The 21,349-nt window shown below is 43.3% G+C and overlaps 1 protein-coding gene across 4 annotated transcripts in view; it reads right to left on the bottom strand.

Moving 5' to 3' along the window:
- Positions 1-21,349, bottom strand: part of LOC126541618 (tRNA endonuclease ANKZF1-like) — a 44,968-nt gene that overhangs the window by 10,794 nt on the left and 12,825 nt on the right. For all 4 annotated transcript variants that reach the window (XM_050188461.1, XM_055076772.2, XM_055076774.2 and 1 more), the window contains 9 exons: positions 20,684-20,778; positions 19,069-19,165; positions 15,657-15,855; positions 13,809-13,933; positions 11,404-11,515; positions 10,019-10,172; positions 8,734-8,956; positions 1,557-1,793; positions 9-203 (listed from right to left, as the gene is read on the bottom strand). In XM_050188461.1, the coding sequence (XP_050044418.1) occupies positions 9-203; positions 1,557-1,793; positions 8,734-8,956; positions 10,019-10,172; positions 11,404-11,515; positions 13,809-13,933; positions 15,657-15,855; positions 19,069-19,165; positions 20,684-20,778 (1,437 nt within the window). The remainder of the gene's footprint in view (positions 1-8; positions 204-1,556; positions 1,794-8,733; positions 8,957-10,018; positions 10,173-11,403; positions 11,516-13,808; positions 13,934-15,656; positions 15,856-19,068; positions 19,166-20,683; positions 20,779-21,349) is intronic.

Below are 21,349 nucleotides of genomic sequence, written 5' to 3'. Positions count from 1 at the left end.
CTCCTCACCTGGCTTCTCAGCATGTTCTGCATCTTTGATGCCCTTTTTCTTTATGCGCTTTTTTTTGCGTGGCTTTCTAGTTCCAGCAAATTCTCTCAGATCACTGAAGTCCACAATTTCTTCAGAAACTTCCCAATTCACAGTGGCATCAGAGTCGGAACCTGAGTCATCGTCTGTCTTATCTTCTGTAAACTGCAGGGTACCTAACCAAAGGCAGTAGAAAACAAGTCATTTATCTTATCAATTTTTACACAGACAGCACATGTCTGCAACCTCACAAGACCACACAATGAATCAATACTACAGATGCAAATGCACTTTCACACCTTCCGTGCCTTGGACGAAGTCAAAGGCACGGAACTAGACTTGGTCACACGTTTCTGGTAAAAGCTGCCCAGGAAGAGTCCACACTTCCGACGACACTCTTCATTTTCTAGCAATGTCATGAAGCCTAGTTTCGTCTCAGTGCTCTGTCTTGCTTTTGGTAGATGGCACCACATGATCCATGGCGCAGCACAAGCAAATTTATTCTTTATGAGGAAGTGAAACGTATTGGCAACTAGTGCCTTTAAATATAGTTAGGCATTTTCGGTCAGAATTCAGGATGATAGCATGGCACGGACGGGGTGAATACACCTTCACCGCTCAAGAAAGAAAGAAAAATGAGAAGAAAAGAGAAGCATGCCAGAAGAAAGCAAGGCAAGAGCAGAATAAGCAAGCCATCAAAAAGAAAGCAAAGTACTATAGCAAGAAACGGAGAGAGAGAGAGAGAGAGAGAGAGAGAGAGAGAGAGAGAGAGAGAGAGAGAGAGAGAGAGAGAGAGAGAGAGAGAGAGAGAGCTTTAATGACAAGCATGACTCGGGGATGGGTATCATGAATGAATGAAATAAATAAGAACATGCACATAACTCCCCGATAAAGCTGGCCTTGTGCAAGAACTAGCATAGAGCGATTATAGGAAAACGTTTCTGATAGTATACTGCAGTTCGAAAAAAATTCAGGTTTAAGGAGAGGCACTGAAGCAAAAAGTGGTTATGTTCATGGCAATAGCAAAAGAAGCAATGCTAGTATTATATAGAAAACTGAACACCGCCAAAGACAGAAAAAAAAAAAAGAAAAGCGGTAAGTGCAACAAATATGTGAACACTTCCTTACGCGTGACACATCTTATATTTTGCTCCAAGCATCATCACATAATAAAAACAAACTGTGAGATGGTGCAAGGCTAAGGGTAACAAAGCACGAAACATTTCTTCGCAATGCAGAGATTTGCACAGTGCCCTTATACTTAACTTCGTGAATGATCGAAGCCATGACACTTCAGTGCGAGACACAAAGACAAGATAAAATACAAGGGGGCCACTCAAGCATGGCAACTGAACATACACAGTGAGGTGGTCATGAACAGGACACCCAATTCAGATACACAAAGAATGCTATTTTCCAAAGCACAGAATTAGGTGAAAGACAATTTTTTTTTATCCTTACAAATAAAACACGAGAAAAGGAATATAACAAAGCAAAGGGAAAAGCCAAATGGGCAGCTAGGTTCTTACCAACAAGCTTGCTTTTCAGTTTTGGTGAGTCACATGGCGCAACAGGCAGCAACGAATCATGAGGAGCATCAGAAAGAGAAATGTTCTCGAGCTTAGAGCTGACATCATCTCCTGCAGAAGCAGCACTGGTCGCAGCTTTAGCATCTGATCCCACTTCAACACTTTTTCCAGGTTTCTTGACGCCAACATTTATTTTCGGTGACACCGGAATTCGTCCCTTGAGCTGCTCTTCGCTGCCTGTACAACGAAACAATTTCACAATGACAATGGGAGCCTTCTTACAACACATAATGAAGCAGGGGATTTGAATACTAAAGAAGTTGCAGTTCCGCTCGAGAGGTGAAGCATTGATTGTGATAGCAAATTAGTAGACAGCTATACAAAGTAAGGCTAGTAGTTTTATTGGCCTTATAAACTTGTAAACATAGGCACACTAAATAAATTAACAAGCATAGTGTCATGTGTGCACAAGCAAACATGAACACATCTGACTGAATGACCACGAAAACTTGCTGTCAAAATGCTGGAGTGAGGAACCGCAGCAGCAACAGCGAATAAAGCAACATTCGTGCTGTCTATCGCTTCAATGCAAAACAATGAGCCGCCGATGCACCTAGACGCTGCCCCGTACAGAGATCGCTCTCAATATATGCCGTCACATGTGCAGTTACAACCGAAGAAGAATGGCACCCCCCCTCTCCCCTACCTGTGGTGCCTCGCAACGTCGGGCGCCTCGCGCACAACGAACAACGTGCTTCCTCCCCGCTAACATCTCTTTCGTGCGGGTGAAATCGTTGGCTCCCCTCACACGCCTTTACTCGCACATACAGCGCAGGGCGTGTGGCGACAGTGTTACGATTTTTGGAATTTATATGGAACCTCACAGCAACATCAACACTGACGCCGATGGTGAAAATGCACTTGGAGTGCCTACATAATTGATATCACAATAAAGGGCATCAAGCTGTTTGAAAGGGGGCATTCTACACTTCACGCGCAAGGGTGGTCTCCACTGAGCTTGGATAGTTCCGTGTACTTATATTTTTACGTGCTTATTAGACTACTAAGTATAGCTGTCACACACCTCAAGAATTCTTTGTAAACTAAATATTGAAAAAAATTAAAAAAGATTCAACAGCCATATTTGAATCAATGCTTAAGCAAAGCTTTCATGAAATATTAATGAAATCCTATGCAATGAGGGAAATTGGTTCAAAGTTGGTGTGCCTAATTGTCATACTAATATGTATTTCCATTCTTTTGCATCAACCATAAACACAGAGAAGAACAACCTTCCCGCCAATTTTGCCTCCACCATCGTCAACAACTTAAGACTGCCATTTCCACTCACTGGATGTAGAACACCATATTGCCCACTCCTCTTTGTAACATTATTAACTTTGAAAGTAAATAAATGAAATGAAACAAAATGCGCAGTTGTGGTTTTATCAATGCATTCACATGTTTATGCAGCTGGTTCCACAGTCATTACATCATGGGAAGAGTACCATATTTACTCAATTCCAATGCGTCCTCGATTGTAATGCCCACCCATTTGCCGTGACCTAAAAAAGGAAAAGTCCTTTACCATACCGTGCACCTCATTCTTTCATACAGAAATACAACTTTCTTTCATTTGGAAAAACAAAGATTTACTCCTAATGCACCAAAGTTGCGATAAATAATGAAAGTCGCAGTTTCACCAGAAAGGCGAAGCATTGATTGCAATAGCAAATTGCTAGATAGCTATACGAAAAGTAAAGATAGAAGTTTTATTGGCCATATAAACTTATAAACATTAACTTACTCACTAAATTAACAAGCATGGTGTCACGCATGCACAAGCAAACATGACTCATCAAAACGCTCGAGTAAGGAAGTGCCTCTCGCTTCAACGTAAACTAAGCGACGAGAACACAGCACGGTGCACCTAGATACGTAGACTCTGTCTGCATCGCAGATCACTTTTAAGAAAGGGGCCGCATGGCCGTACCGTACGCAGCAGCCACCGGAGTAGAATGCCTCTCCTGTCTGTGTTAGTACCGTAGTTTTGGGAACTGAAAATCCGTGATGCAGCCTGATTTCCGTTCGCCTCCGCACCCGTGATCACTTTCCATCTAATTGCGGCATTGTGATGAAATCGGCATGTCTTCACAGTTGGCACTTCTATGCTGATTCTTTTTTTGCAAACGCAAAAAACAGGAAGACTGGGAAGACTGGGAAGAAGGACAGTGCACTAAATTAAGCACATGTACTACAGCACATGGAGGAAGCTACGGCAGCTAGGTTCGAAGTGCGTACAAGGCTGCCATTTTGGAATGACGAGGGCAATATGGCAAGATTTACGGTCAAACTCTATTCTAACGCGCATGCAATTTTTGGACCCGTTTTATTGGAAAAAATGTGTGTGTTAGATTCAAGTAAATACGTTAAACATAGTTATGGCATTAGGTCACGAGAAAGATATGTGCGATCAGTATGGAAACCATAATCTTCCTGAAAACGCAAAGACCATCCTAAAGAGATAGCTGGCATTGGCTATGTACTGCCCGCTTCTTGGCCAATCCCCCCGTTGTGGGTATGTGCCATAGTATTGAACTCATCTTCATAATCAGCATGCTGCCAGGAGCTGCATAAGCCTCCCAAGTGCACCACCACATAGTTAATCCCCCGTTGTTGTATGTGCCATCGTATGGAAATCATAACTGTCATGACTACGTAGCAATTATCTGGAAGAGCTAGTTGGCGTTGGCCCATTACATACCGATTGATATTTAGTCACTCCCCCTTTGTGGCTATGTGCCATAGCATAAAACCATCATCATGATCAATACATGGCAATCATCAGGAAGAGATAGTTGGGGTTGGCACGATAGCAGTATACGTGTGAGGGTGGCCTAATTTATCTGGGCACCAGAAGCTGTACCAAGTTTTTCAGTCAATGATAGAACTCTGTCAATGCTCGGTTTGTCTGAGCAGAAAAAGGCAAGATCATCTGTTTAAGCCAATACTTTGAGTCCGTTATCCAAAATGTTAAACCATGAATGCCACTGCACTTTAGAATGTTTATACACAATGGATCTAAACAAAGGGTAAAACGGTTAAAAAGCTCAGGTCTTTGGTTTGGATTATGGGGGCGCAATCCAACTTATGCTGGTATACAATGGACAAGCATATCACCTAAATACCTTGGTGTTCCTTTTGATACATATAAGATTAGTTAGAATTTCTCTGTAAGAATGTGTACGAGCGCTCCAATGCCGTGTAGATATTTTTACTTCACACCGCCTTTCTATACATCGAAGTCTCGTTGATATGATCTTCATGGGAACCAGATAATAAAACGTATCATCCAAAAATCGTATTATCCAAAGCAAGCTCAAAAAGTATGAAAATAGGTGTGATTAGTGACAAACTTAAAAGCAATGGTTCATGTGAAGTTGAGCAATACTGCTCCGCATAACACGTTATGCAGAGCAGCAACACTCGATGCCACATGAACTGCAGCCATTGCACTCTTATTTAGCAACGTTGAAATAGCTTGTCAATTTGCGCTGAATTTCCTTCTTTTCATTGTCCCTGACAAAGTTCTTTTGGAAGTTAAAAAAAGAAGCTGCCGTTCCCTCACTCAACCGAGCAGCGGCACACCACCAGTTGGTGTGGCTGCACCGCCTCAGCATCGTTCTGTCACCGGCGGCACACCACGTGCACTGTTCCTCCAGTGTTCCTGGAGGAAATTGGGAGGCTTCCCTCCAGTTTCTCTCCACACTGGAGGTTTTTCCTCCAGTATGCCTGCGTTTTCCTCCAGTGTGCCAGTGGAACTGTGCATAACAATCGGTGGCGTGGTAGAATTATGCAAATATGGTAAGCATACCACCTAATACTTGATTGCAGTCCACAAAGTGCCATGTGATATGTTTTTCCTAATTGGACTATATAGCTTAATGAAGGCATGCATGTTGGTCCGAAACGCTGAACTTCTTGTTTTGTCGAAATTTAACTATGGCAACGACAGGCAATTTATCAAGGGCTGGCCAAAGTCTGGGTGCGACTCTGTTAGGTCATACTTGTAAAGAACATGTATGACCTAACAGAGTTTCAGCCAGATTGGTGCTACTTCTTGATAAGTTGCCTGTTGTTGCCACTCTTTTAAGTTCGAAACTATGTACTTGTTTTCTGTGGTGCATGGTGCACCCGCCGTGACTTATAAGTCCTTTCTAGGGCATCAATATGTGATGTGTTGGCTAGTGCTTGCACGTTTCTCACATATAGTATTATACATTATGCAATACATACTACGTAAGAAAAATAAGACATTGTGACCTAATGGACAGAGCATTGAGTTGCTGTGGTGGGAAGCCAAGGTTCAAATCCCATCGCCAAAGCGTTTTTTTTTTTGTTGTTGTTGTAATGACACCAACACCCGTAGTCCACCCTTTTGCTGACTTTGGAGGGGTGGAAAGGAGATAAAAGAGATGACAAAAGCGTGCTGTGTGGGGTGTGCGGGACAAAGGCAGGTGTGACGAAGCAGCTCGCTCTTTCTTTTTTTTCCTTGATTTCAAATTCCCTTTATTTTTGGTGCAGACAACCAGTAGTCAGATTTAATTGTTATGGCCAATAATGTGGCATGGGAACACTGTAATAGGCAGTTTATTTTACCACGGAACACACACAAAAGTTCACAGTGCAGCAGCTGCTCACTGGTACACATGGGTATAGTTAAAACCATCAATGCTATAAGTGGATTCACCAGTACTTCTTTCTGTCTAATTAAAATGTTTTAGTGTTTGTCCCCTTTGCTTTCTTCATGCAGCCCAGCTATAGCAATTATCGGTTATAAAATGGGATTTTCTTGGCACTTGAATATTGTTATAAGTGGATTCGACTGTCAATGAAACATTGTACTAGTATTTCAGTGAGCCTTGCTCAAAGATCATGTATGACATTCAAACTATCATGAGGGTAGCCTAATATATACAGTGGAATCTCGATAAATGGAAATAAATGGAACTGCTGCTTAAATGGAACAACATCCTCGTGGTTGGTTGGTTTTGTATTCATGCAATGCCCTCAGTAAATGAAACTCCTGATAAACGGCACCAATTTGCCTGGTCTCTTGAAGTTCCACTTAAAGAGCATCCATTATGTCCACTGGTGAAAAGACCTGTGAAGCATATGAAAACTGTGACACAAATGAAATATTTGATGCTAATCTGCCTGCGCTGTTGCATATAATATTTTCTGCAAAGAGGGTACTTCCATTAATTGACTGCTATTAATTTGATCCTGACTGAAGGTCCCAGCCAGGGTCTGCCTCTGTGGAGCTTAGAGGACAGTGATGTGTTGAATTCATGTGTAAAATCTCGCACCAAAAACGTCCATGCTTTGGCCAGCCCTAGGGAGATGTTCAAGCAATTACCGTAGCTCAATATGTCTTATTATGGTATTTACCTGATTCTAGCACACACCTTTGTTCCTTTCAAATAAATTGGGCCGAAAATGGCCTGCATGGTGCAATTGGACACGAAATAAAAACGGCATTCATGGCATGGCATTCATCTTTACCGTATGACACGGATATATGGTGACGTATGACACGGCTGCAACATAAGCGAGTGTGAGTGCCCTACTGCCTTTGCGGTTGCTGTGCTAGCCTGAAAGGCGCTGCCGGACGCATCAGCAGTGGAGACCAGCTAGAAATGGGAAGGGTTCATGGAAAAAATTTGGGGAGGATGCTCAATGAAGGGAACATTACCTTTTATACTAATTTAGCTTAGGATATAGTGGTATTTACCCCTTCAAAATCCTTCAATCGCTTTTTGCCAGTAGCCAATCGTATCGAAGGATTGGACATGATGTAGCAAAAAAGTTTAAAAAATAGAGATTTGTAGCACTTGCTGTACCTGAATTTTGGAAAAGATGGAAAAGAGTCAGCCTACTGAACTATATTGTCCAGTTAAATCAAAATTTAGAATTTTGGGCCTTATCATAAGCTGTCCCTACCTTCAACCTTTACAAATAAGTAAGCACAGAATATTCTAAGAGCTTGGAGAACAAGCTATGTCAAGAGTAGGTCGGCATCAGCTAAAGGCACAACCAATGCATCAGCGAAATGTATTGAAGTGTTACTGCACATGCAGGAATGCTATTTACCGAGCATTATCTCATTGCAATCATTTTAAGTTTTTTTTTTACATCAAGATGTTTTTGCAAGCTAAACCTTAGAGTTGTCTGTGTGTGTGCAGGGTCACCTGAACCAAATATATTCAGTCAACACTGAAACAGAGTGTACCGGGCAAGCATGTATGTTGCACTACAAAGTTAATAAGAAATTACCATAAGCACTGAATATGCACCTGTGGCAGTCAGTTTTAAGAGACGATTACCGTATTTTCGTGATTCTAAGCACCCCCTGATTCTAAGCACCCCCCTCTATTTTCGCGAAAAAATTCGGAAAAAAGTGTGCATGCGAATTTAAGCACCCCCTTATTTGTTAGGAAGCGCACGTAGCCAAGGCCGCCAAGCGCGCTTGCTCACTCTGTCATCGAGCCGGAGCCGTCGGAGTCCCGAGGTGGCACGGCGTCCGCGGCGCGAGTACGCCGTACAGCCGGACTGTACGGATGTATGGCGAAAGCTGCAGAAAGCGTCCCCATCAACCATCACAAATTGGATTTCGGACGCTTGGAAGCGCGTCCAAGTGGACGTTGTGGTCAAATCATTTAAGAACTGCTCGACCACAAACCACTTCAACGGAAGGGAAGACGACCTGCTGTGGGATACCGAGAGCGGTGGTTCAAGCGGTGCGACGAACTCGAGTGGCAGTGATAGTAACTGAGCATCCGACGCAAGCGGTGGGTTCACTGACTGTGTGCACCTATTTTTCTTTTGAATGTTTGCAAAGTAAAATGTAATTTTGCACCCGTCTCGTCGTGATGTCGCAGCGAAAAGAGGGAGGGGGGAGGGGGGGTTCATTCTAGATTTTTCGAATCTAAGCACCCCCCCTCACTTTGGGCATCGCGATCGTGAAAAAAAGGGGGTGCTTAGAATCGAGTAAATACGGTATTAACCAGGCTTGCATTACACATGCTATGTACAGAGGAACATTTCATTCCCAATTCTATGCCCCTAAAAACTCAATGCAAAGCCCACTGGAAGTCTAGGAAGTCTTGCTGCTTACCAAAGCACTCGACAGTGCACAACATCCGATGGACTCGTAGCACCTCCTTGTATGTAGCCCGATTGGTCGGGAATGGGATTGGCCGCATTCGTGGGTCAGACTTGCGAAAAGGTGGGTTCTTGCCAGAAAACAGCACTGCCCGGTTTCCACCTGGGGCTCTGTAGAACACAGCTGAGCATTTCTGGAGTTCTTCAGACCAGGACTGCAGCAAATCTTGGATGTCCTGAAGTTGCCAAGTCCCACAGAACCACAATGTTAAAGTTTGGAAGTTTAAAGAAGCGTGCAGCCGGGCTACACTGCATCATAATGTGCAAATTTATGAACAAGGTGCAGATTTTGATGTTGAAGGTAGTGACAGACCACTTTTTTAGGCAGATAAGTGGGTTGTGATGGCATGAGTATGCTATTTCTGCCAACAAACCAAGGTGGCATCATTTGCACTTGGAAGAAGAGAGCGTGTTTGTTTCAAAATAATCTTCCAAGACTCATTGTTTGGACTTTTTCAATGCACTACATTGTATAGCACAAGCTTTTCTTTAGACAGACTGGAAACGTGTTCACTTCATCCAATGTTAACTTGAAAGAAGTACAGTTGAATGCACTTATGCGCAAAAACAATCTGGGGATATCTTCCAACACTCGCTACACATAGCTAGTCTTTTGTAGCAAAAACAAACTTGCAGTATACGCATAGGTTTGGATCCACTTTCATGCCTCTTTCAGTCATGTTTTCTTTAGTTTTGTACAAATTTGATTTGATATCCTTATTCAGAGCATGATTGTCATTTCCATGTTTCTTTTTCTGATAAGCTTACAGTATTACATTTGAATCTTCGAAGCAGCCAGTTTGTTTCCTTGCCCGTGATTTTGCAGCGATGCCTTTTCCCGATGCTAATGCCTTTCGCGCTCAAGAGACGTAGTCAAGAGTAGTCAAGAGACGCTCCACCCAGGCAGAGCATCGAACACGGCCACTCACAAATGTGAAAAGCGCCAAATGGTGTTAGCATCGGGAAAAGGCATCGCTGCAAAATTGTGGCCTTCTCTATTTTTGTAACAGATCAGTAAGATTGTTTACAAACAACGCTACACAAATATTGCTCAGAGGATTATTTTATAAATATTCTTTTTTGCCAATCCTATTAACTTATAATGCATCGCATGAAGGCCAATCCCAGTGACAACAAAGGCATAGTGTTGTGAAAGTAAAAAAGCAATGCAGGAAGAATGTAATTTCAATCAAACCATTGCAAGATATGGTCCCAAATCAAGGATATCAAAAGCTCACCTTCACCAATGCCATCTCGTTGTGCCTCCGAAGACTAGCACCGGCGGACTTGGGTTGGCTGCCTTTCTGTTTACCATCCCTGGCTGACTGAGAGCCACCTTGCTTGGCGCGAACGGTGTAAGTGTGGAATGTCTTGTGGAGCAGGGATTCTGACCTGAACACGAGAGCAGTACGTACTTTTAGTACTGGAATCCAATGTGTCTCAACAGGCGACTTCAGCCTGCTTTACAAAGGATTATTGAGGTTATGGATGGGGCAAATCGACATTCTGCAATGGGTTTTACAAGGCGAACGTGACCTAAGGCATGTGCTATCATCAGCAAATGAAAAAAGTTGGCAGTGGCTTAGCTCAGCTATGCCAGGATATATGTAGCGTAAAGGTTATGTTTGGTTAATTTTCAGGTCTTTTGCGCCGACTGGCAGCAGCTCGACTCTCCTTAACCTCCATGTCGAGCGCACTGCATCAACCGTCTCTCCCGTGCATTTATACGCACGGTGCGCCCTCCTCGCGCATGCGCAGTGCCGCACGGCACCGCAATCGTAAAGGCGCGTTGTTCGACGTTATTGGCGCGCGGGCGAGCATCGTTAGACGCTGTGGGCGCCAGAGTGCGTTGGCCTGGTTGGTCGCGTCTGGTTACGTTGGCCGCGGCAGTGCGTCGAACCATGGGTCGAACTATAGGCGCTGTTGTTCTCGCCAACGTGACGTAACGTGTGCACGCGTTCACGCTACGTCAGACTATATTTAGGCCTTAAATGCAGCAGCGGGCGCACATGGCGCCCGCGCATCTGCGGCGACTGCAACGTCACACCTCTGGAATGCACCGCAGTCGGCGGCAGCGAGGACGACGCAGCTGCGCCTCTCGTGACGTCACACGGTTCTCGTGCATGCGCAGTATGGCAGACGCAGAAGCACGCGAAGCTCGGCTCCAACCCGCGTAGTATAGCTTTACGCTACAAAATACAGACATCACAATTTTGCTTGTATTTTCTTCCTTTGGATAGTGCTGTTTTGAATTGCAGTCCTGAATTAGCCAAACTGGCAATAACAAACATCACTAGTGAGCCATCGTTTTCAACTTAGGCTTCTGAACACTTTCAGAAGTTTTCACTGACAAAAAGATTGAAATTAAGTTATGAGAACTACCAGCACAACAAAAGTCTCACTTCAATCTGAATACTGAAATTGGGCTCTCGAAACTCTGCTGCAAAGAAACCTCTGCACACAAATCGCCCTGTAATCTGGCATTAGCAAAGCAGATGGCTGAAATTTTTCCGTGCTGCACATTTGCATGGCATGCCCTCCTTTTCAAGCTCACCCTGCCAGCTGGTGAGCTCTCTTGTGACTAGTCCCTAGCTCAAAGTGCTACAGCAAGGGAGTGCAGTACCCGTTAAACACAGCTGCCGCAAAGTGTCCGCCGCCTACCATGAGGACGGCCCACTGCATCTTGCGTGGTACGTCTCCAATTGCTGATATCAGCTGAGCACAGTTGTCAGGTGCTGCCTGTAAAGAATAACATGAGGGTGCAAGCACGTTGTTTCAATGCTACTACATTTCTGTGCTCAAAGTGCTTTCTCTAAACATTACAAAGTTCGAGAACAGTCAGAAGTCATGGCTTGCAAACGGTGCCAATGGACAAAATGAGATAGCAGGATGAGCACAAGGCACACTAACAACTGCAAGCTTATTTGCAAACACTTGCACTTTACATAAATGCTGTTGCCTCTTGTTTAAACCGAACAAGAACACAATTTGGACATCTATTCATTTCATCAAACATTTATAATGCAACAGAAATGCCAGCTCAAGGGAACTAAAACAGATACTTCTGAAGCTAGTCCAACCTTTGAGGAAGGCTACCGTACTTGCTACTATGACATATTAGATTAAACTGTACCTGCATGTACAGTCGAGAGCAAAAGTTTAAGGACCAGAGTAGCTGCTAAATTTCTTTTTTCTTTGAAGCCTAGGCATAAAGGCTGAAATCAAGTGTACTGCCCACATGCTCCTGTTTGACCAGCACCATGCTTTTGCACAATTTCACGCTGCACAGCTGTACTAGAAGAAATTGTTCTTTTTTTTTACATATGCCGTGGTCTTTAGACTTTTGCACTCGACTGTACACACAATGTAATCACAAATACACTGCAGGTGTTAACCCAGAAAATTTGTAAAGTTATTTTCTTCAAAGCAATCAATTCAGTTTGTTGCCTCTGCTAAGCTCTTCTGGAGTAGCAAACAGTAATCATAGCAAATGATGACTACAGCAAAAGAATTTACAACTTGCTTCCATCTCTTTGACTTGTTCATACACCTTGCAAAACTATGCTATGGAAGGCTTCCCATTCAGCTTTGTTATTGTTTTGCATCGAGGTGATGCTTCTTTATCATAGGGAGGCAGTACCATGCGCGTTTCTTCATGCTGTTTGCCACATAATTTTTGGTGACGTTTTAATTTGGATTGTTGTGTTGCGATAAACCGCGAGTGATGGTAGCTACAGCAAAGAATGATGTGCACACCTTATCAGGTTTCACAGTTGTCGATAAGAGGGTGGTAACATGTTCCATGCCATCTTTTAAAAGCTGCTTTCCAATGTAGGCATGCTTGCAGCCATGCAGCCATCTGTTTTCTTAGTGGGGGCACAAGTTCGCCCCAAATAAATGGTCCTTATTTTCTATGCATTGTCTGCTGACTTCATGCACACATGCTGTACATGACATATCTGGTGGAAGTTCTGGGCATGTCTAAGTCTGCTCCAGGAAGTCACAACCAGAGCCTGAATTGTGGCAATGAATGCAGATAAAAAGCCACCAAAACCACGCACTGAAACTAGGGTACAGCCTGTTGCTGGAGAAGACCAGACAGACAGCCCACGCTGCCACTGCCAATGAACCAGCCTCCGATGCCAGCAGCCATCCCACTGCAACCATCACGAGAGCTCACAACTTTTCATGGCGCACCATGCGACGTCCCGGAGGACTAGCTTGAACAGGTTGAACATGTGGCAGCACACAACCAGTAAAACAATTAAGCAAAGATGCATCATGTATACTTCCCCCGAGAAGTGTTCGCTGGCACAAGATTTCAAAACTACGAGTCCACGCTTGTGTTCTGGAACACCATCAACAGCAGCCTCGTTCGCACGTTCACTGGCGCCGTCAAAAAAGTTAGAGTCGAAATGATACTGCAAACAAAACTTCAACATCAGAACAAGAGTGTGGCCGTATTTGTAGAAGAGATGAAACATCTCTTTAGTCAGATAGATGCTGAGAAGCTAGAGGAGAAAAAGCTGGGCTACCTGTTCAGAAGAAATTTTCGCTGAACTGATGCAAAACTCACCAAGAAACATTCGAGAATTCGTCACGAAGGCTGCTAACACCAAAAAGATGGAGATGTAGAGGAGACATTACGGACGCACCACACAAGTCTGCTTGATGTCTGTCGCTGAATTCGGTGTGTTAGACACCAATAGTCTTTGGGACAACAACTGGGCTATGGTGCAAGAGGAGCTCCAAAAAATTTTGACAATGCCGCACTCCCAAGTAGCAGTGTGTAACAATGTCATCAGGCAAGAAGTTCAGCAAGTACTCGGTGCAGTCATGCTGGTCTTGCCAAACCCCCGAGTCCAGTTGCATTTCACAAGCACCACAAGTCTTCTTCTATGGCTCAACACTGTGTAATCAAGTGCAGTCGGCTAGGCTACCATACATGGCCCAAACGGCTAAAGAACTAAAGTTTGCAATTTCTGTGGCACAGCCAGCCTCAGGTGTAACAGTTAGAGTAGAGGTCACTTGCCAGTTTTCCATGTACAATGCACCTGTACAGGGCAAGGACTTGACCATCGCCATTCTTGAGATACACCTTGGCATTCATGCGAGCCCTGCTGCTCTCAGCCTTGTCAGCATCCGTTTCTTCTCTGGTGAGGAAAAAAAAAGGAAAGAGAGAGAAATGCAAGTAAGAACCTGATGCAGAATTTTGCATGTGCGTTGAAGTATTGCACTTACTGGGCGCCAACACAACTTGTGCTACCATCAAAATGGTAAGCCTACTGACATGAGAAGTAATGTATTACTATTTTTGTATCTGTAACTAACAACCACGTGCGAGTCACATCCTCATTACAACTTTCATAAAGAAGAAAAAGGAACTTAGACATATAGCATGCCTAAGCCACTGCACACAACTACTCTCAAGTCTTCATACAAGCGTCCCCAACAATTACTGGCATAAATTGTGTCTGGACTGGTACAGTCCAGAAACAATTGCATCGTGTGTGTTCAGTACCTACTGCTCTCATCGCTGCTGTCTGTTGAAGCATTGTGCATGTTCATGACAATTTTGAGCACAAGGTCATGAAGTGACACTTCCAAGCAAATTTTGCCTTGAACATGCTACAAATGCAAAAAAGGTAGAGAGAAGTTGATGCTTTTTTTTCCATGTGAAATGTGTGAAAGTGACAATAGTAGTTGTGCACTGAATGCACATGCACTAGTGCCAATGCGGACAAACTGACAAGGAACCACAGCTAGTATAAGTTGAGTACAAAGAATAATTTATAAAAGTATGTGCTAGTAACTAGTATGTAGCAACACATAGCAGTACCATAGCAATGCTATAACAGTATATAGCTGTACCAATGTATAACAGCCGCAGCCCTAACACAACTAAACCAAAAAGCATGAATTGAATTGTGTCACCACTAGGAATGCAACATTTCCGGAAATTTTGAGCAGCAGAAAACAAAAACGAGGCCTTTTTTCCCTGCATTTTTCAGGAAAAATTCGAACTACAGCAAGAATAGCTTATATTTATTATTCCAGTGATAAAAAGGAATTATATTTATAAATAAATATACATACATGTGATAATTACGTGTAATACATGAAGGCAAGGGAATGAACACCTTGTCCTCTTCTATGACAGTTTGCTAATCTGATAGCTGAGGAAAAGGTAACTCAGTGTCAGTCTCATTGGACGTACTCGACAGTTGAAGCTGCTTTCAAAACATTCAAATCAGCTGCTTTCGCATTCAAATTTGGTTGTACATAAACGTGTTTTCAAATACATTTATGTGGGCCTGTTATGAAACTGGTTATGAACATTTCAAAAAAAAAAAAAAAAAACCAAAGCAGTTTTATTCACAACTGGCTGATGAAGGTATCTGCATCAGCCTGGAAGCTATAGGTGTCAGCGGCTGATTAGTGCAAAGGCCTTGCCATGAGGCTGACGTTTGCATGTGCTTCATGGAAACTCAAACGCCAGTCCTGGACCAAAACCCTGAGGACATTCTGTATTTCACTACCTTTGAAAGATGTGCTATGTTTTCAATACAAAACTGAAAGCACATAGTAAAGACACTGGAAAAGTGTGCTTCAGTTTTCGCGTCGTTGTTTCTAGAATTGTATGCTGCACAGCAGAGATGGCAAGTATAACTATAGGTGGAAATTTTAGCAGTCTTTTTGCACTTCCTCTGTGCTGAAAAGAATGGGAGGAAAACAGGCTTTTTCTCAATCTTTCTGGGTTTTTCTCCCAGACTTTATATTGTATCTCTAGTCACCACCTAACACTGAGCACAGCAATTCTTTTGTTACAAGGATCAGCAGACTTAGTTGCTTGCAAGATGTGCAAGACTGGCTCACCCTTCAGTATCAGTTGAGGCAACGCTGCTAGTCCTTTGTCTTGGCAAACGGCTGGCTTTTGTTGGACTTCTACCTGTAGAGTCTCCACTTTTTACCCCCCGACGAGGACTGGACTCTCCTCCGCTTGCAGACTCCGGTGTTTCATTCGCTGATGTTGTGTCAGTCCCCGATTCGGAACCAGAAATACTAGAGACCTCCTCTGAAAATTGTAAGAACAAAGTTATTTCCTTCTTTTTTTTTTTTTATAGGCCTAAGCTAGGTCACTAAAGAGTGAATATGTACAATCAGCACAAGGCACCACTCCACAGGAATTTACTAGAGCTAAAACAGTGCCGTCTACAGCTGCAGGTGCGTATCCAGGGGGGGGACTTATAGGGCTTCAGCCCCCTCCCGCTAAATTTTTTCACTTCAGCCCCCACCGACGCGGGAAATCATTCCGGATCTTGTCTGGAATGTATTTTTCATGCTTGAAAAGGCATTTCGGTGCGAAGATATTGTACTTGGGCTGGATTTCGTGGCAACACCCATGCACCTGGAGTCGCATAACGCAAAGAGCCCCATCTGAGCACAAAGTTTCAAGGGGATTTTGACGGCGAGCGGGCTCGTTGCGGCATCTCACGGAGGGCGCAGAATGTACAGAGCACATGGATTTCAATTCTGACACTTTATGGGTATAAAGATCACAAACTTTTGATGCGAAAGGTGCATTGGCATTTCCAAAGTCGTGCTTTAGATTTTCAATTCCGCATCTTTATGGGTTCAATGTTATTATAAACATTTGTCACCAAAGGTGCGTTGACTTTTTTAAAGTCGTACATCGGACCATACAACAACGAGACAAGCCAAATCAACACACTATCAGACAAGTCGACAAAGCACGCAGCGAGGTCAGATGAAATGAAGTGTTGTGATGGTTCATTTGTGCCATCACGTCATAGAAAAGAATAACATCATTTTTTTCACCTGCGCCAAAGCATAACACTAAAGCCAGCAAAGGCAACTACGTTTATTTATTTTTTCTACTTTGACTTTTATTCGCAAGGTCACATTGAGCCTTTTCAATTTTCTTGTTCTCACTACCTGCAGGCTGCCAGAGCCAGCCAGAGGTCATGCATTTCTTTCGTGTTGCCCTGACCATCGCGCGGCGCACTCCGGTGCGTGTTTGTTTTTCTCTGGCAGAGTGGATTTCGGCCTCGTGGAGCTTTGGACACATTCTGGCTAGCAGACGAGAAAAGGAAACAATGGTCGTTCGCTGGCATCACTGTGGGGACTCAATGGATTGCAACGCGTTGATTTGAGGGCATCACCTTTATTTCAATGTTATCACAACCTCTCCAGAAAGTCTTTTGTCTCGCCAAGGTAGAATAACGAGCAGCATGCATATGGCTCTCAGTTGACCAAGCGTCTCACGTTTTCTTTGATACTCCTGCGGTAGCCATGTTATGTGCCCAAAGTAGGCATTCGATTGTGGCCAACATGCTTTCCTTTGCGTTTTTTCATTTCGGTGACCCCACCCACCCCACAAAAGAAAAAGAGAGAGATTGTTGCGGCGCAGCGAATTGTCGCATGGTGAAAGTTCCATTTTGTTACTTCTTCTACGGAAAGTAACGGGCCACGGGACTCTTCAGTTGCCGGATACTCTTATTATATTATTGTGATAGTGATTATATGGACACTTAAGGCGCATTCCTGTGGTCGCCATTGCCGTCATGTTCCGTATGAAGTCCAAGGGCAATAATAGAGACTTTTAGCGTGTCCGCTATTCCGGCAAATGGGGGCTGTTTGGGCGGATTACCGGATGGTCGAGGGTGTAAACGTGAACGGCCGGAGCGGTGTAGCCGCCTGGTGTTGTAGAGCTCAACCAGACAAACACAGAGCTAAAATTGCAGTACCCTACTTTATTCTGCTTCACTGCTGGTGCAAATTTTCGACAGCGGCGTAATTGTGCTCACAATTACGCTGCTGTTGAAAACTTACACCCCAGCTAAGAAGAATATAGTAATTGGCTCTGTGTTCAAGTGCTTGAGCTTTGCACCACCAATTGGCGCCACCAATCTGGCTATTCACGTTTGCGCCCCCGCTCATCCGGCAAACCGCCTGCGCTTGCCGGAATACCGGACACACTAAAATTTTTTAATATCGCCACAGCGCCCCCCCCATCCTGTATGTGTGAGTGAAAGTGTAAAGGGGGGGGGAGAGGGGAGCCGACGATGGTGGGTCAGTCCCGTGTGCACAATGGAGAAAAGCGGGGAGGAAGTGCGACGCCTTCCGTCACGCGCAATGCGTGTCAGGGGGAGTGGAGGGAGGCGGGCCTTAGGATTCTGCTATCTGTGAATCTGTGATTGCACATGTTTATTTGCCTTGTTTGACGCATTATATGCACTGACTTTTGCTTAGATACGTAGATTTATTGGAGACTTGTACGTATATTTAAATATCTTGTTGTGAGGTTTTGTGGATACATGCAGTGAACTTTGTTTCCAGTGACACTTTTCTGCCCTTTATCAAGCTTTATCTTCGCATTTGTGTATTCCATTGTATCTTCATATTTCTAATGTATATTTTGCAGAACTCCTTGCATTTATATGTGATCTCTGTTGCGACTATAATTTCAGTGCAATTACAATATACGACGGGTGACAGCCGCTCCTGCGCAATACATTGGAACGAAGGACAGCGTCATTGAGATTTTTCCCTGGCCATTGCATATGTACAAAAATGTAAGCAAGGTTCTTGAATGACAAAGTTTCATTAAAATATTTGTCCTCAACTTGTTCATTTTATGTCCTTTACGTTTATCATATCAGCGGCGTGCACTGCTTTGCTGGTTTCGAACTGATATAGTTCTAAAGTTCGTGTGATGTTTTATTTATTTATTAAATATACAAAAGAGATGGAGGCATTGATATCAGTTATTTTTGGCACAATCTTCAAGACATACGAATATATTGTTTTATGAAAAAATACTTATCTTAATTGTCTTGACAGTGCGTAGCATCCAAGAATTCATTTGCAGCATCTTTGGCAATGGCAATGCAGTTATTATTCATGTATTTGACCCCTTGACAAATTCTGTAAGGAGGAGGCCGAGCTGCAACGTGAGCCTCCCCTGCCCCTCCCTCGAACGAAATTTCTGGCTACGCCACTGTACAACTGCGATACATTCTTGAATCAAAGGCGATAAGTCAAGATGGGGCATTAGAAATACGTATAACTAAAGTGTCTTCTAAGTATTCTATAATTTTTTAATGACAGGCTTCAAATCATTAGTGTCAAATTTATGAGCCTTTGTGCTGCCTGTCTAAAATCAGTGGTTAGAGAATAAATCCCTCCCTAACATAAGAATAACCTTACCTAACTATACAATAATTGATTTTTAAACACGATTTTCAAAAGCACAAGGACAAAGTACCAATCATGTTCATGAACTCTTGCTCGCTGAGAACTCTTGCCCCACATATCTTCTGCTTCAAGTTATATCTGTGCCAGTCCGCCTTGTAGTGTTGTACCTGCAGATAGCAGAAAAGATTTATATTAACCATTCATAGGTGAATGTTGCCTACACACCAGAAAAATACTTCTTTTCTTGCCAAGTTTTGGTTTTCAGTATACAGCAGAATCCCATTGTTTTTCAAGATTTTCAAGGGACCACGGAAAATAAAAATTTTACAGCCAAGAAAACGTAACCATGAGGAAGCCTGCACATTACCACAGCAACTTCAGAACAGCCCTGAATGGCTGCCAGTACAGTTACTACATGTCTCGGAGCTTGTACTGTGACAGAGGATGGTGTTTGCATGCGTGTGCAATTAAAAGGCGCCGCGAGCAAGTCCAAAATGGTTGATGCAGTATATTTACGCCGCCGTCTGTACGTTTAAAGAGTGCCAATTTCCTAACTTTTTCTTTTCTGTCATGTGCTGCCATTATGTGGGAATATAGGGAATTTTTTTCGCACACCTCCCTCTCTCGGTTTTCGTTGCATGGTTTCTTTTAGAGCCAATTTGCTCCAGCGCATCTGTATACTACTACTCGTGCATTGGCCCGCGCATGCGGGCGGCGGTTTGGGTTTTGCTTCGCGGGCAGTTTCAGCTTCTTGTGCTTGCAAAACTGATGGCTATCTCGTTACTAATCGCTCAAATGGCGACCGCCTGTTTCTCGCTCGTTTAGTGCTCACATGGGTGCGAATAGGAAGGATGTCGCCGTGCATTTGTTCCCGTTTCTTTTCTTTTTTTGGGGGGAGAAACTCACGAAAACTAATTGCCTCTGGTTGACGATAAGATGAAGATTAGTGGAAGTTTGTCACACGTTTTGCTTTTTTGACGGGCACACAACCGCACAGTTTTCTCGAGTGTGTGCACCTACGCAGTTCGATTACGATATGGGCGTACATATTAGTGTAAGAGCAGGAACATTTGAGACTTGCGAAATATTCTCATGTGCGCATTTTCAAAGCCTTGAACTATGTGTATAACAATGTATCAAAATTTTAATTCTTATAAGTTTATTTCCTTTTTTTATTGTTGTTATTTATGAATGAAGAGCACATATACACAAACACAAAATATTTTTTTCTCACTTTACAGTCACCCTAGAAATATTCCAGTAAATTTTTTTTGAAATAGGTCCCTAAGAAGAATTGGAATCTACAATAACAAAACTCAACCCTGGGCAGTCGCATATGGCAATAAAATCGATCCTGAAAGGGTTAAGAGACACATACAATGTTCCGAAACAGTAGCCCCTTTGAACTCTTGATATGCTTCACTGTAATATATTGCATATGCTTCACCGCATAACACGGCTCTATTGCGACGAAGCTCACTAAAGAAACGGGTGATTATGCAGTGCATGCAAGACCCAAAATAAATCTAGCCTTGCACTCAGTGGATCTGGTCCACTGTACATAGTTCCCGGTAGGTTTTAACCAATGCACACTTCGGGTGCTTTACCAACTGCTCTGGGGATGTTTTCTCCCTATATGCTTGTGCAGCAGCAACAAATGCACCAGCAACAAAAGGCTCTTTTACCTGATCTTCCCGTGACTCAAACTCGGCTCCACAGAGCGAGCAGCACATGACTGTAGACACTTTGAGGTCCTCACTCTCTGGAACAGCCACATTATCTGCAGAACACAATGTTGTAAAAGCTTTGCAGAAACTCAACTGGCTGCAGTAAGGAAACATTGCGCAAATTGCCAGAAACTGGTGGGATTTGTAGATGCAATGCTAGATGTGTCTACTTAACACAACATGTTGTAACCACAAAAACAAAGCATGATTAAAATGAACATCACAACACACGAACGAGATAATCCACAATGGCTCTTTTGAGAAGACACAATAACACCCAGAACTGAGAAAGAACATACAGGTCAAAGTTTATAAACAGCTTTCTCTGTTTTCTGTAGTAAAACAGAGGCACCCAGAAGCGTCACTGCTTTACTCCACGCTTTCTCCATCGCATGCAATAGCTTGGAAGAGGTAATTTTTTATTGTTAAAAGCAGAGTGCAGGAACATAAAAGCATATGAACACAAGTGTACAAGCCCAGAGGCATAAAAACAACCCCAACACATTTTTCTATTTCCTTTATATTTTTTTTATAGAAAAAGCTTACAAAACCAGGTAAGTAACCTATACTGAACTAGCGAGACTTCGTTTAGACTGACATAGCTACACATTTTTCAATATGTGC

This window comes from Dermacentor andersoni, chromosome 2 (assembly GCF_023375885.2).
Source record: "Dermacentor andersoni chromosome 2, qqDerAnde1_hic_scaffold, whole genome shotgun sequence".
NCBI classification, from domain to species: Eukaryota; Metazoa; Arthropoda; class Arachnida; order Ixodida; family Ixodidae; genus Dermacentor; species Dermacentor andersoni.
Note: the sequence above shows the minus strand (reverse complement) of the source record. Positions and strands in the feature narration are given on the sequence as shown.